This window comes from Rutilus rutilus, assembly GCF_951802725.1.
Source record: "Rutilus rutilus genome assembly, chromosome: 9".
Classification (NCBI taxonomy): Eukaryota; Metazoa; Chordata; class Actinopteri; order Cypriniformes; family Leuciscidae; genus Rutilus; species Rutilus rutilus.
In genome coordinates, this window is record NC_140223.1 from 30,139,777 (window position 1) to 30,157,268 (window position 17,492).

General features: G+C 36.7%; 1 protein-coding gene across 16 annotated transcripts in view; it reads left to right on the forward strand.

Moving 5' to 3' along the window:
* robo2 (roundabout, axon guidance receptor, homolog 2) overlaps window positions 1-17,492 on the forward strand; it is a 453,442-nt gene that overhangs the window by 402,169 nt on the left and 33,781 nt on the right. For 12 of the 16 annotated variants that reach the window (XM_084418220.1, XM_084418222.1, XM_084418224.1 and 9 more), the window contains 10 exons: window positions 432-637; window positions 1,597-1,678; window positions 1,767-1,932; window positions 2,226-2,392; window positions 2,949-3,070; window positions 4,960-5,191; window positions 10,866-10,990; window positions 12,909-13,080; window positions 14,867-15,049; window positions 15,876-15,902. In XM_084418220.1, the coding sequence (XP_084274346.1) occupies window positions 432-637; window positions 1,597-1,678; window positions 1,767-1,932; window positions 2,226-2,392; window positions 2,949-3,070; window positions 4,960-5,191; window positions 10,866-10,990; window positions 12,909-13,080; window positions 14,867-15,049; window positions 15,876-15,902 (1,482 nt within the window). The remainder of the gene's footprint in view (window positions 1-431; window positions 638-1,596; window positions 1,679-1,766; window positions 1,933-2,225; window positions 2,393-2,948; window positions 3,071-4,959; window positions 5,192-10,865; window positions 10,991-12,908; window positions 13,081-14,866; window positions 15,050-15,875; window positions 15,903-17,492) is intronic. The other 4 variants (XM_084418230.1, XM_084418235.1, XM_084418231.1 and 1 more) reach the window with 1 other exon arrangement.

The following is a 17,492-nucleotide window of genomic DNA, read 5'->3' on the forward strand; positions in this document are numbered from 1 at the left end:
TAAGGGCTGTTAGTGTCATGATGTCATAATCTGTGGATAATATATTATTGTAGATGGACAAGCATGCCAATTGCTACCAATCTCCAATGTTATAATTTCAGTAGTAAAAGTAGAAACCAACTCAAAGCCATGGCCTAATAGTTATTAGCACAATGTGCTCCAGACTTGTTGAGTCATTGCACTCGCACAGGAAATGTTTCAGATCTGGATTGTGTTATGGTCCGGACACATTCTCACTCTCTCTTTCTAATTATTTCCTGTCTCCTCTCTACTGTCTCTTTCCACATCCCAATGTTTGGGCTATCTATCCATCCATCCATCCATCCATCCATCCATATCCATCCATCCATTCAAATTATAAGTCTGAAACAGTATGACCAATTAGGTGGGCTTAATTCTTGTTCTTTCCTCCCTTTTTCTCTCTTGTTTAGTGTTGACCGATCGTCCTCCTCCCATCATCCGGCAGGGTCCAGCTAACCAGACTCTGGGTGTAGACAGTGTGGCCCTTCTGAGGTGCCATGCATCTGGAGAACCGGTTCCAACCGTCAGCTGGCTGAAGGATGGGGTCAGTCTGCTGGGGAAAGACCCTCGTATGTCCCTGCAGGACCTCGGCAGCCTACAGATCAAGGGTTTGCGGGTGAGTCTAAACACTTTTGTTTGTTTGTTTTGTTTTTCCTTTGTAATGAATGTATAAATTAGGGATGCAACCATATGGAACATTTGAAATAGATAGATAGATAGATGGATGGATGGATGGATGGATGGATGGATGGATGGATGGATGTCCTGATGTGTATCTATCATTGTGTATTTCTAAGACCATGTGTTTGTGATTGTGTGACTACCAGCTGTCAGAAACATCTCCATCTAAGTGTGATGTATAAGCTTAGCGAAATTCAATCAGATATCGGTAAGACATAACAGAGACGGGCTGAGGGAATCATATTGCATTACGGGGATGAATGGGAAATATTGATTTTGGTAAATTGTTTGATACTATCACTTAGGGATACGACAGCTCTCCCAAGAATCATTTACGGAAGCCTGGACGGGCTCCAGCTGCACATGCATTTGCACATGCACGCACAAACAAACACACTTTTAGGGCCATACTGAATTCAAAGTCCCCAAGCCCTCCCCGTCAGTTCGGGATGGAATAGCCATTATGCCTGACAGTGCTGCCCACCTCTGACATTTTATCTAATAAATGAATAAATGGAGGTGAGGCATCCTGATGAAAGGCAACAAACAACAGGGAGATCGTCCCGGAAAGGCAGAGAGTGGGGGACATGCGCCAGCTGTCAACGGTCCAGGGGGTTTCAGCAACTACCCCTTTAAATGAATTAGTCTTCCCCTCTTTGCGGTTAGTGGGTGGGTTTGTGAATTTGCCAGCAAGGATAAAAGCTGGCTGAAGGGTGTGGAAATAGAATATATCTACCATATTAATGTCAGCGCTTTAGCCGAACTGGACGTGCTCAAGGTTACCATCTCCCTGGGATCGAAAGCTTACAGTGAATCGAATTGATTAGCCATTTAGAGAATTCACAATGCATGAAGATATAACGATCGAGGAATGTTTTTGTTTTTATCTTTCAGCTCTCGGATTCTGGTATCTATACTTGTGTGGCAGCAAGTTCTAGTGGGGAAACATCTTGGAGTGCTTTCTTGGAAGTCAAAGGTACTTTTTGGCAAATTTGCAAACTTTTAGTTTTTTATGTAATGTATTCTTCCAGATGTTCTTAAATTTTCTGATGTTCTCTCTTCAGAGTCTGGTAGTCTAGTTGTAGTTAAAGACCGGGATGAGAACGAGCTCCCAGGTCCTCCATCCAAACCTCAGGTCACCGACGTCACTAAAAACAGCGTGTCATTGTCCTGGCAGCCTGGCCTTCCTGGAGCGTCTCCCATCTCGTCATATGTTATTGAGGCTTTCAGGTATGAATTTTGCCTTAATTTAGCCTTTTTTAAAGTTGTTTTGGATTGAATTGTACCTTGCTCAATCAGATCAGACTTAAGTCAAAGTAGATACCATTTTTCATTTGACACGAACAGAATTGAGGATGTGAGGGGTTGTAGACTAATCTGTCCAGTATATTAAATAGTCTTTATACACATTTCCAGTGTACAAAAAACTCAAAAATATGGTTTGTACAAATTGAAAGGACTGTGCTTTTAAATACTTTCAAGACATTTCAAACTCTGACATCACTCTGCCTCATTGCATGCAGCCAATCGGTGAGCAACAGCTGGCAGACTGTGGCCGATCATGTCAAGACTACGCAGTACACCATTAAGGGTCTTCGCCCCAACACCATCTACCTGTTCATGGTGCGAGCAGTCAACATCCAAGGCCTGAGCGACCCGAGCCCCATGTCCGAACCCGTCCGCACTCAAGGTATGTAACAGAAACTCTCTAAATTGTGTATGTAATTGTACTTTTTCTTTAGGAAGACACCCATGTAAATGGTGTCCGTGTTGACGACTTCCAATTAAATACTAGCTGTTGCCCACAGAGAACGAGATCTAGTCTAGATACCACGCGGTCTAACGGACCCATACGCTCATTAGTTCCAGAGACGGAGTATAATGTAGAACAAACATCATCTTCTTTTGGAGTGTATAATTGAGTTAGTGCCCTGGCTGGTACCTTAATGATCATTACGGTGGGGAAAAGGGCCAACCTTGACTGGAAAAAGATTCGATTAAGGTTCCAAGGAGTCCTCCGTATGTTCATTAGGGGTGACTGATTCAGAGACCTTGGGCGTATGTATCCTCGCAGGTTGGGTTGAAGCTGTGTTGTCTGCTGCTGGAGTCAGTGAAAATGACTCCTCATCGTTCTTTTAGGGGATTAAATTGTATTTAAGGGATTATGTTGTACTGGCCAGTCATTTAGCACTGTCGGAGCCCTATAAGAAGTAATGGCATTGGCCTCTGTCTCTCTCTATTTACAGATATAAGTCCTCCAGCACAGGGTGTGGATCACAGACACGTGCAGAAGGAGCTGGGCGAGGTTATTGTACGGCTACACAACCCCGTGGTCCTCAGCCCCACCACCATACAGGTCACATGGACGGTAAGATGTTCTATAATTGGTCGGAGCTAAAGGTTTTAGCATCTTAACTGTGATTGGAGAGATATTTTAGCTTGTATTTGTGGAGCTATGACGGGACATAAGTTTTAGCATGTAAACTATGATTAGACAGAAGCTATTGTACAATAACCATGATTGGACTGAGGTTTTAGCATGGGCACTGTGATTGGATGGAGATTATAGCATCTGTACTAGTGTCTATAAGCATTCCTGTAGCTTAAACAGTAGAGCGTTGGCGCTTGCAACGCCAAGGTCATGGGTTCGATTCCCAGGGAAAGCAAGCACTGATAAGAATGTAAATGTGTACCTTGAAATGCAATGTCAGTCGCTTTGGATAAAAGCATCTGTCAAATGCGTAAATGTAATGTACTGTGATTGGGCCAAGGTTATATAACATGATTTCATATTAAAGGGATAGGTTACCCCCCAAAAAATTTAATTCTGTCATCATTTATTGTTGTACTCATGTTGGTCCAAACCTTTCTTTATTATGTGGAAACCAAAGGATATTTTGAAGAATGATCAAAATGTATGTTTTGTCCATACAATTCTTGTGTAGAATAATGAAAGTAATTTTGAAAGGTTTGGAATGACATTTAATCTTACATTTAATAAACATCATCTCTATTTAAACCAGTTAATTTGGCACAGATTATTGGCTTAAAATCATTTGACCATACGCACTACCATGACGTATATTGTCTGAAATCCTAATAAGTGCATCCGTTCAGAAGTGAACTCTTCTATTCTCCTGGCTGTTGTTTCTGTTTAGCACCACAGTCTTCCAGCATTGATATAAACACCCTAAAAAGTGTTTATTGTTTGTTGAATTGCATTAAAATGGAGATTTTACAGCTTTGGCTTTGTCACATTAGTTGGTAAGCACTCTCCTGCGGTATATTAATGATTACCATCAACAATCATTACAGAGACAAATATAAGCGTCTGTCTGTTCGGCCTAAGTGGAGGATAGACTGTTTCAAAGGTATTTTTCTCATATGAATAATCCATAAATCATCGGCCTACGCGGCCCCTGGATACAGCAGCATTCTCGCGGTAAACGTAGGTGGTGTCAAGAAAGCTTTTACGACCCTGAATCATTCAATTAATGAAAGTTAAAAAGCGTAGGAAGGATGCCCGTTGGGCTGATTTACTCCTTGTGTAGGGAGGAAAAGCAGATGTTTAATATCTCACTCTGAAAGCCAGGTTCTGCTGTTAGGAAGACATTAATGTGAGTTATGCACACTCCTTCTCTTGGTAAATACAACTAAAAAATCTTTAGCATTTTCAAAGGGATTTGATTGGCTGAGCTTGTTATATGTAAATACTGGTTGAAAAGTGGGAGGAGATAGATCTGGAGGATCATTTGCAATCTTTATTATAAATGATTCATCCATGCACATCATTATTATTTTATCGTAATCTTTAATCAAAATAACTCCCTCTTTCAGCGACATCTCTTCTCTTCATTGCCGAGGTGTTTTTTGGCGCGAGGGCGGGACAACCTGTCACTCACATGATATCGACCAATAGCAAACAGCAATTATCCAGTGACCCAATCAATTCCCCATGGACAAAATCAAGTCCCACCCTACATTTTTTTCTTCTTCAAGAAGCCGTTTTACTTCCATTTCATGCCGACTTTAAATATTCTTTCAGACTGTGATGATTTTTCCTTTGAGAAAGTTGTTTGACCAAGAAAGCATTGCTGGTTAAGCTAGTTAAAACATCTGATGGGACACTAACCATTCCATACTGAGAACCAGCACCCAAAACTAGGTCTTTTCAGCAAAGTTTCTCCTATCTACTTTTTCGATTTGTCTTTTGACTGTGTTGCGCTCTTTTAAGTTTGAACCGTCTTTCACCCTCAGGTTGACCGCCAGTCTCAGTTCATCCAGGGCTACAGGGTTTTGTACAGGCAGATGTCAGGGCTGTCCTCCCCTGGAGCGTGGCAGACTCAGGATGTGAAGGTCCCCTCTGAGAGGAGCATGGTGCTCTCGGCTCTGAAGAAAGGCATCGTCTACGAGATCAAAGTCCGTCCGTACTTCAACGAGTTCCAGGGCATGGACAGCGAGTCCCGAACGGCAAGAACATCAGAGGAAGGTACAGCATTTGACTCCTTTGAAGTGATGCAGGAGATTTGTGATGTTTGAAGTCAATATGAAATCAAAATGGACCGTATTTACTTTCCTTAATAAATATCTAATTTATCTGTGTAATCTTTCTCCAAAATAGAATAACTTCCCCTTTTCCATGCACACAGGCATGAATTGTTTTAACAGGGGGAAATAATGTTAAGCTGCCTTCACAGAGTTATCGTAAATATGAGTTTCCTTGTTAAAAATTGGACATGAACGTCCTCTGAAGTCATATTTACCACTTGGGAGTTCAGGGATAATTTTGATACCCAAGTTCCAGAGTTGGATGTGCCATAAACTCTATAATGGCAGAGGGGAGAACGATTTCTGCTGTGACTGCTATTCTTTATTAGTTTTTTCCACAACAGCTACATCGCCTTGTCATTAAAATAGTGCATATTTACATATATGAATGATCATTTGAAGTGTATTGTAAGTTTTATACACAGCAAAAAATAGCCTGTATGGGACTGAAATTCCAGAATTGTCAGCAGACTGACTATTTAAATAGCGCAGTGAATGTTTATATAGATGTCAATGAATGAGACGATAAATATAATTTTGGCTTCGATAAGATTTTACCAATAAATACGCAAGAAAATACCTGGTCTCCTCCACGATTCTTGTTCTTTCCGACAATAAAGCCCTTAAACGCGACAAGCTCGTAGTCAAAACCTCAGAAGTGGGATAGCACGTGAAGGCAACATTAGTCAATAGCCAAAATTGCTGTTTAGACATTATTTTAGGCTACTTTTCTAATTCAGTTTTTACACAATACAATCAATAGCCTGATGCATAAATTACCTATTATATTGTTAAATAAATAAGAAGATTCTGTATCAAATCACACTATGGAAGTCAAATGGGTTGTGAATGCCGTTTCATGCTGACTTTCAAGTCACAGAGCTTTATAATTGATTTGTCAATGTCTTGTGCTTATGAAACATACAGGTCACAGATACTAAGAGACACAAATGCAGACGTAAGGCCAGAGGTTGGATCTCTCGCTGATTCTTTCAAGCTTGCTTTAAGTCCACAGCAATTTGGCCCAGTGATACATAATCCACCCCTAGGCCAACGTCGTAACAAATACCGTAGTAAGCAATGCTGGCCTGCTTTCCACAGCACTGCAGTAAGCTTGTCTCCATCCCTGACGGGACTCAGATGAAAAAGACACGTTTTGGCAAAGGAATTGATCTTTTCTGTGTTGCGGGTAGTGTGTGTGTGTGTGTGTGTGTTTAAGGCTGACAGGAAACTAAAATAAGCATGGAGTTCACTGGACTCTATACTCATTCCCATCACTCCCAACATACCAATTTACTGATTTCTTTATTTAGACAACCACCTGTCCTTATAGTGTCCAAAATTGACTTTTTGCATAGAGACAATTTTTATTTTTTTTATTTTTTTTAAATACAAACAGAAATAATTTATGCAATTAGATCATTTATGCAATCTAGAATACTATATAATTTTGTTGCTCAAATTATAAATTAAATGTAATTATATATAATGTAATATGTATTAATTATATTTTTAATGTATTTATTTTAATTGTAAATTAAATGATTTTTTTTTGTGAATTGAGTAAATGATCTATTACATAATACATACGTATATATTTTTATTTGAATGTATGAGTATGTATAATGTAATATACTGTATAATTGCATTTAATATACTATTAAAAATAAATATAAAATTAGTATTGTTTTTTATTATTAACTAGCCTATATTATTATTCTTTTTTTTTTTTTTTTACTCATAAAATGGATCCTAGGACATCGCCTTGTGGGTTATTGTGGCTGAGACAGGCAGACTGTACTTAAAGTTGACCAATGTCCAGGATTCACCGCAATGCTTTGAGATGTTTTTCCCAGGTGTGAGGGATGGCTGTCACCACACATAAATCTTGTAAAAAAAAATGCATTTTTGAGAATCGTTTAAATGCCATATGGAACTCTCGAGGCATAAATTCACACACACACACTCACACTAGCACAGAAGGTTTGCTGATTAAAGTCTGAGCGCAATGACAGGCTCATTTGTTACCCAGAGTGTCCGCGGAGAGCCGTATCTCCTCAACACACACCAGCTCTGTCTCCAGAAGTCCCCGCCGCACTGCCTTTACACCCTACACCTGCATGTCATCGCCATTACCAGAGCAAGACAAAACATCGGGTCCCCTGGCAGAAGAGCATCACGGGGCCCGTGAGCTGCGATAGCCCCCTTTTGTTTCTTGTTTTCCACTATGTGGTAGTTGAGAAGGTTTGTCAGAGTCACAGAAGAGGATGATTTATCGGCCATTGTCTGATTAGACAATTACACCTTCCCTCTAGAGCTCACCACTTCCATTTCTTTTCTCTTCTTCGTTTCTCTCCCACTTTGTCTTTTCCCCCCCAAAAAAAAAGTAAAAGTGTTTTCGCTTTCATTTAGACCTTCCGCTGAAGTGGCGGATTTTGCAGGGGCGCAAGAATTCTCTCATAAAAATTGAACATGCTAACCAACCATAGCCTGCTGTCATTGTTACCACAATAAAACTGTGGGAAATTGGTATCTGAGACCATGTCATACAAAGTTTAATAAGTAAAATGATTGAGATTTATTTGGGGGATTACATGGAAAGTATCTCTAAGATTGATGATTCTGTTATTGTTTTATAATCCATTTCATATGAATGCATGTTTGAATTGAATCAAATTTGAATCGAAATGCAGTTTTAACTGAAAGCAACTTGCACTGACATATCTTAAAATATGTCACTGCGATTGTTTTGTCTCAAGATGCATGCCAGTAATGTTTGTTTCTAAGGCACGTTTATAAAAGCTACTTAATTGTCCTAATTAAGCTAAGTCCTAATCCTGGCTTAATCTAAGCCCTGTCTGTGAAACCAGCTAGGCCTATTTGTCCTAACTATGCTATAAAAAAATGACCAGCTGCTTCAACTCTTTCTTTGAAAACGTCCTTTATTATAGTAGTATTTTTGAAAATAGAGGTTGAAAAGGTGAAACAGGCTCTTTCAGAAACCACTCTGTGTTCTTAATCCATTTGTACGGTTAATAATCAGCTTCTCAATGGGAGTTTTTTTTTTTCCCGAGGGTCATTATCACACGTTGATTAGTGGCATGCTAAAGCAATGTAGCATTTCTTTGCATTCTGTAAGCTAAAGCCCTGCCACCCGCCCGGGGTCGCAATATTAGCTCGCTTTAACATCACAGTGTGTTTGTTTTTTTCATCCGCGTTTGCCTGCAGGCTACTGTAGCGGCAGTGAAACAGAGGTCACGTCCTCACTGGCTATACATCACACCGCTAATGGCGCTATTAGCATCGCCTGCGCCATCGCTCCCCAAATGAGAAATATGTATTGTTTGGCTCAAATGTGCATACTGATAAGCTCCTAAATGATTTGCGGCATTAACTTTGAATGACATTGACTGCATTGTTGTGGGAGGGATTGTGTCACTTGCCACATGCTGAGTTAACTTTTTTTTTTTTTTTTTTTTTTTTCAGTATTAAAGAAGAAAATTTGGATTTTCTGTTCATTTATGACATAAGTAATTACTGTAAAATTTGCAGTATTAAGGAACACATCTAAATCTGCTTGAACTCTTAATTCCTGAGGAAAAAAAATAAATAGATTTGATTGTATTTTTTAGTATTAAAGAAATATTATATTATATTATATTATATTATATTATATTATTACATTTTATTATATTATATCATATTATACATATATTATTATATGTTTTGTAGTATTAAAGGACTTACAATACAATTTTGAATTGTATTATATTATATTTCAGTATTAAAAAAGAAAACTGTGAATTTCCAAATTTGCAATTATGACTTAATTACTGTAATATTTACAGTATTAAGGGAAAAAATATGAATCTGCTTGCACTCCTTATTCTGAGAAAAAAACATATATTATATTATATTATATTATATTATATTATATTATATTATATTATATTATATTATATTATATTATATTATATTATATTTCAGTATTAAAGAATTTTTTTGGGATTTTCTGTTCATTTATGACATACAGTAAGTAATCACTGTAAAATTTGCAGTATTAAGGATTATATTATATTATATTATATTATATTATATTATATTATATTATTGTTTTATAATATTAAAGGAAATTTTGAATTGTGTTATATTATATTTCAGTATTATGAAATTTGCAATTATAACTTAATTACTGTAATATTTACAGTATTAAGGGAAAAAAAATATGAATCTGCTTGAACTCTTAATTCCTGAGGATTTTTTTAAAAATTATTTTATTGTATTTTTTAGTATGAAAGAAATATTATATTATATTATATTATATTATATTATATTATATTATATTATATTATATTATATTATATTATATGTTTTATAGTATTAAAGGAAATTTGTAAAAATATTATATTATATTTCAGAATGTGCAATTATGACTTAATTACTTTAATTACTCTTAATTCTGAGGAAAAAAAACATATATTATATTATATTATATTATATTATATTATATTATATTTCCATATTAAAAAAGAAAAAAAAAGTGAATTTCCAAATTATTGGAAATATCTAATGACCTAAATGATTTGTGGCATTAACTTTGAATGACATTGGGTGTATTGTTATGGTAGGGTTTTTGAAACAGCCGTCTGCTCCGTTCAGCTGCAGATGTTTGATGAAGGCGAGCTGTCGTTTGTCCTGTCAGACCTTTTGGGGGTTAAAACGGGCCACCCCGTGCAAGGGATGAATGTAGCTTTGGGATATGTGCCATTTATGTGAGGGTCAGAGAGCAGGGACGGAAAAGAGTGCGAGCAAGCAGAGTTTACCGTAATTGAGCTGTCAGTATTCTGCTGTGTCGCCGCACCTCGGCTTGCCACAGAAATGAGAAAAACATTTTTATAAAAATGTTGTTTTCCACGACTGACCCCTATTATTTATTTCATTTCCTTCCCGTGTCTCTTGTCAGAATGGCTCTGATGGGGTTAATAAAAACCTGGGGTTTCTGCCAAGGACAAAACAGCATCTTTGATTCGCAACTGGCCTCCTTCAATCGATGTATCCATGTCAATATGTTTACCCAGCGCTTCATTATTTACTCTTCTTCATCCAGCTCTCAAAAAATCCCTCCGTTCTTCGCATTCCTCCCCGAGCTGAGCGACCTACATGCCTGTCAGAGCGATTTGCTAAGAAAGCAGAGTTGTTTGGGCTGGCTCACCATCTCATTGTCTCTCAGTGAATGTTTTTTTTTTTTTTTTTTGGTAAATCCCTCCTTTGTGGGAGCAGGATATGAAATCATAGTGAAATGTGAAGGAGCAGCAGTGTCAGGCTGAAGAAAATCCCCATCTAATGAACTCGTGCACCCGTGGCCACCTGCCTTACGTTCTAAAGCTCGACGCGCACATTGACTGCTTTAATGCTAATGCTATGACTTACTGCAGAGTCTTTCAGAAGAAAACAGAATGAGAGTGTGTGTCGAGTGATGTACATAAATCCTTGCCAAACAACACATGGCATCACTAGACCTGGGCTGAAAGGAGCCTCAAGTCTAGAATGTTAGTAGTGTAGAAGAACATCTTGAAAGCCATGGAAGTAAAAGTCTCTCTCTCTCTGTATCCCAGCGCCCAGTGCTCCTCCTCAGCAGGTGACGGTTCTCACAGTGGGCAATCAGAACAGTACATCTATCAGCATCTCCTGGGACCCTCCTCCTGGAGAACATCAGAACGGCATCATCCAGGAATATAAGGTAAACGACTTGCACTCTTAATTAATTTTTTTTTTTTTTTTTATTTATTTTATTTTGTAGCTTATACAAGGTAAAAGATCAATGTCATACACATACAGAAGAGAGAGGGACATACAGAACACCCCCAAAAAAAAGAGAAAAGAAAAGAAAAAGAAAACAACTAAATATAAATATCAATATGATGTATGCAGGTACATTGGTAAGTTTAAGCAATGAGATATGTTAGTGATATAGATAGAGGCAATTTAAAAGAATCATAGTAATTGTGACAGAGTTGTAGTAAAAGTAGTATTCATACTACTATTAATAATAATAATAATGATAATTATAACAAAAATAATAATAGTAGTAGAAATAGTAGGGGTAGTAGTGGTAACACTAATATTCATGATAATAATAGTAGGGGTAGTAGTAGTGGCAGTACTGTAATTATAATAATAATAATAATAATGATAATAATAATAATAATACCATATTTTAGGCCAGTCAATACAATTATTGTAGATATACATGCACTCTTAATTCTGAAAAAAAATATTTCATCATTTTATTATATTATATTATATTATATTATATTATATTATATTATTATTTTATAGCATTAAAGAAGAAAAATGTGAATATATTATATTATATTTATTTTATTTTATTTTATTATTTTAATGTATTTTATTTTGAAACAACAACAAACGTGTGACTCCTCATATTGCTAAGTTCAGAAATGTATGATTATAAATGTATTATTTATTGAGGAAAAATCTAAATCAATTTGCGGTCTAAATTATAAGAAAAGCATTATATTATATTATATTATATTATTTTATATTATATTATATTATATTATATTATAAATTATATTAAATTATATATTAAATTATATCATATTATTTTATAGTATTAAAGAAGAAAAATGTGAATTTATATTATATTATATTATATTATATTATATTATATTATATTATATTATATTATTATATTATGTAAACAACAACAAATATGTGTGACTCCATCTGATGTTGCTAAGTTCAGAAATGTATCATATTTACAGTATTATGGGAAAACCAAATCAACTTGTGGTATAAATTATGAGAAAAGCATGATTATATTATATTATATTATATTATAAATTATATTAAATTATATATTAAATTATATCATATTATTTTATAGTATTAAAGAAGAAAAATGTGAATTTATATTATATTATATTATATTATATTATATTATATTATGTAAACAACAACAAATATGTGTGACTCCATCTGATGTTGCTAAGTTCAGAAATGTATCATATTTACAGTATTATGGGAAAACCAAATCAACTTGTGGTATAAATTATGAGAAAAGCATGATTATATTATATTATATTATATTATATTATATTATATTATATTATAATATATTATATTATATTATATTATATTATATTAGATTAGATTAGATTAGATTAGATATCAGTATTAAATAAGAAAAATTATTTATGATGATATGATATGATGTTGGATATTGGATATTGCATATTTAATGTGCATTAGAAACTGAAATGCTGTAGTTAATTACCCATATGGTGCAATTCCCATTCTTCCTGTGCATTTAATACAACCTCAGGTTGTTTCAAGGGGATTGAACTCAAATAAGTCGTTTTGGCTAAAAGTGCATAGTGGATGACTGTTTACTAATTTACTTTTGTTCAAAATGGGCCTCATGAATGCTTGTTAGCAGAGCAAAATTCTGTATAAATTGTCTGCAAATCCCTTCATACATAAATTGCTGTTCTCAACTGAATGCACCAATTTACATAAGAAAAGCTTTACGAGTAATTTACACAAAAATAATTTTCGTTAATGAAGCCCAGTCATTAAAAATGGACTTTTTTACAGACAATTTGCTATTTTCCCTCTCTCTCTCTCTCTCTCAGATCTGGTGTTTAGGGAACGAGACCCGTTTCCATGTAAATAAGACGGTGGACGCAGCCATCCGGTCAGTGGTGGTGGGGGGTCTGCAAGCGGGGGTCCAGTATCGGGTGGAGGTGGCCGCCAGCACCAGCGCTGGGGTGGGAGTCAAGAGCGAACCACAAACCATCATCATTGGTACGAGACATCTTTTGCTTTCGATAACCTTTACTGTCACACTGCATTTGAGTGGGGTCACCAAAATCAAATTTAAATCTTAGTCAGGGCTGAATTTTTTTCTTCTGTGCTTTGGGTGTTTACAGTGTGAGTTATGTGAGTTGTAGCAGGTTGTGACTGGTTCGACCCATAAGTGATGATTTGGTCAGTGACATGCCCTTATTCCCAAATGTCAAGCTCACTATCCATCTTCACGCACAGCCAGGGGCTGATAGACTATTTATCAACACTGCGGTTTGTGTGTATGTGTGTGTCCTACCATCTTTGGAAGTAAAAAGGCTGATTAAAAAAGAAAAAATTACAGCATAAAAATGAAAATGAACCTAACTTTTTTTTAAACTAAGGGGTCGTTTACACGACAACTTTTTCAACTAAAAACGTAGAACTTTTTATGCGTTTTGCCCATTTATTTACACGACAACAGCGTTTTGAAGGCCTGAAAATGCTATCTTTTGAAAACAGGTTTCGAAGAGCAAGATTTTGAAAACGATACCGTTATCGTTTACGTGTAAACTACAAAAACTTGAATTTGTAGAAACGGTGACGTCATGCGCATGCGTATTACGCGTTCAATCTATAGGCGTGTAGAGTTTCTTTACAAAGCGACATCGCCATCTACTGGCCTGGCATGAATAATACAGCGTTTTTAATCGTTTTTGCGGATCCGTGCGAACGGGGATTGTTTTGACAACGTTGTCGTCTGTACAGGAAAAATGCAACTTTTCAGTTTTTAGTACATTGTTGTTGTGTAAACGTACCCTAAATATCCATTGGTTTATTGTGAATGATTCATTAGTACACATTGCTTCAAAAGGAAAAAAAAAAATTTCATCAACTTTCTAGCCTGGGTTTCCCCATGCTGCCTTGCACCAGCGCAATTTTATTCACGCTGCTAGGCAGCCTGGACACCATGGACCAGATTTTCCCCTCAAAAAGGGAACCAATCGCAGAACGGGGAGGGAGCAGCAAGACGATGACGACGTCTATGCGACACACCGAAGCAGTTTGTTTATATCTATGGATCCAACATGGCAGCAGACGCGAAGTAACCTTTCGATGCAGCCTTAGATAGTGTTCTAAGTAGTTTAGAACGCAAGTTTATTTCGTCTTCTTCCTCGTCGAATTTCTGTTGCTCTACATACGTCATCTGGTATAATTGAAACGATTGGCTATGAGCTACGTACAGGCGCATTTGATAGACATTCGTAGCGCCCAATAAACGGCTCTGGGCATTCGTAAACCACGCCTCAAATACGAGAAAATGAACATGTGGTTCCCAGACCACATCTCAATGAGACGAGGTCTGACGTTAGCCAGGCTATCAACTTTCTCTACCTCCAAAACGTATTTCTTACTGTGGGGTGGGGTTGGGTAATATTAATCAATAATATTTATAGCCTAACATGATTCCATCCAATCAAATCTTGATGAGTCTCAACTTACATTATTTCTGATTAATATTGAAATAGTCACATAAGAAAAAAATGTGCTGTGAATACTGTTTTTAGTTATTTATACAACATTTATATTATTTAATTATTTATTTTTCACCATCTGCTCACTGAAGTAACGCTAAAGATCAAGGTGATGAGCTTTTAACGCTCTAGTTGAGTTGATTAAATCCTGTGCTGATGTTCGCTGGAGCACGAGTGTTTTTCTCATGCTATTAAACTAATTTAGAAACCCACCCACAATTCTTAGTTTACTAAATAGCAGTTTTCCCTTTTGTTTGTGTGTATTCATGTAGGTAAAGACTTCCGGGATGTGATCATGAGCAGGAACAACAGCATCACGGAGCAGATCACGGACGTGGTGAAGCAGCCTGCCTTCATCGCGGGCATCGGAGGGGCATGTTGGGTCATTCTGATGGGCTTCAGCATCTGGCTCTACTGGAGGAGAAAGAAGAGAAAGGGTCTGAGCAATTACGCAGGTAGAGACCAGATCCGCTAGCGCCAACACAAAAACACAGTGGTGATTGTTTTCAGATGGCACGAAAGCACAACTTCTTATAGCATTTAATAATCAATGCCGAAGCCACTTTAGATACAAATAATTCCTTACATCTCACTCTTGGTGAATTTCAATATTTTAAAACCATGGCCAATTGAGCCCAATGCTCAGATATGGCAGATAACAGTATTACTTATTTGAATGGTTCAAAGAGTGATGTTCATTGGCCGAGAGTGTCATTGGGCTCCTGTTTGCATTACAAAATTGGTGATTGGGCACATTCAGCTTTCAATCAACATTTTTGTCTCAGCTTTTCTATATAGTGATTGGTCGAGCTTTTAGATGGGTGGGACTTTGCAACACTGATGTGTTGTATTTATCATAGTATGTATATTATGGTAAAAAATACAGTTATTAATACATAATTACTCTGTTTAGCGGTAGTTTTAGAAGCAGCATTGCTAAAATGGTTTGAAATAAAATACACGTTTTTCTATTGATATCGGTGATATCTGTGTTTCCCCACTCTTGAAAAGCACCAGCCACCACTGAAACACACAATCTTTTATTATTATTATTATTATTATTATTATTATTTGTTTGTGTGTCTTCTGTGTTAGACTGCCTATCTCATTCCTTTGGCTGCTGTCTTGCTGTCGTCACTCTGATGGCGTAACGCAAACCTTCAAACACACTCCAGTATGCATGCTTATAATCATGCACAGAAACACACAAACCTCCCAAAGCCCGACTGAGCACTGCAGGCTTTTTAACACACACTCTTCTCTGTCTTCTTGTTTTTGCAGTTCAGTCGTTCACCTTCACCCCTGCAGGTACTGTTCATTTGTCCCGTCTTTTCGAAACCCCCATTCCTTCGTTCTGCATTTCTATTACTTTCCTTTACCCAGTCGAGTATATCCCTTCCCATGATTCAAGTTTAAGTCTTCAGATGATGCCCACCTGACTTTGTCAGCACAATATGGGGAGTAATTTAACCTCTGACTGTAATAGAAGCTGTTTCAGGGGTCTCAAACACAATACATCTAAAAATGATATACATGTATATATAAGCTACAATGCAAACAGTGAACAATGATTTGTTAGCTGTGCTAACAGAGTCAGATGGAAGATCTGTGGGCTGCAAGATCCTGCAGTTCTCCATTTGTGTTTCTTTGTCCTTTTCTTTTTTTCAGTGGTCACCTATGCTGATTTTCTCATGTGGGTTTTCCATCTCATCTTTATCCTCCTTTTATTGTTCTATTCTCTCTTTCTGACTTTTTAGTTTGTGCAGGTGTTGTGAACTGTTTTTGTTCTCTTCCCGAGTTCTCCGTTCTTTGATTCATTCCTGTCTTTGTTATTAACCGCTTGAACAAACTTACATGTGGGATTCAATTGTTCTCGCCATTCGAGGTTGTCGACAAGTTTTCTCATTTCCCTCCAGTGATATATGATTCTATATGTCATGTTTGAACCAATATAGAGATTCTGAACCCAGCTTACTTGCTTACTGAACACTGGCTGTTTTTACAAAGAGTTTGTGAGTTATAGTATAGTTTTTATTAAAATGTTTAACATTTGTTATTTTTTATTATTATTATTTCAGTTTTAGTTCATGATAACAGTCAAATATTAGTATGCTACATTGCCACACTGTAAAAATGTATTGTTGGTTTAACTTTAAAAAAGTAAGTTACCTGGTTGCCTTAATTTTGAGTTCATTGAAATTAAAAATTTGAGTTAATACAATGAAGGATATTGGTTTAATCAATAGAAACTCAAAATGTTATGTTATCTGAACCACATTAATTATCTAAGTTGATTTGACAAAAGAAAAAAAACAGTGGATTTTTTTTATTTTGCACAAATTGTCCCAACATTTGATGTCAATAAGCAAGAAATGTTGATGTTACTGCTGGTTAACTGGAAAGTCAGGTTGGGTGAATTGCATTGTGGGATAATGAACCCAGTGCTTTGTACCTTTTGGCAAATATAGTATACGTCAGAAAATAGCAAGAGTGGTCTGCCATTCTCAACATAGCCATGTCGCCTCTGATCTCATGATTGTCTGTCTTTCAAAGATCATCCCATTCTGAAATATGGTCACGCTGCCATTGATTTTCCACTTTATGTTCACAATAGCAGAGAAACGTTTGCAATTCAATGGTTGGTTTGTCCGCAAGCCACGTGAAATATAGGAGGCCTACAGAGGTTAACCAGTGATGACCTGATACAGCCACACGGTTGGCCACAATCACACTGTGAATTGATAACACACAAAAAAAGCAAAAAAAAAAAAATTCACTCAGCTAGTCCAGATTCCTTCCACGTCTCGTGGGGATTGAGGTGTGCTTTTATCTTGTTGGAGGGTTTCGCTCCAAACTTCATTACCGATGAAATCAGTCTCCCTGCTGCAAGTGGACACC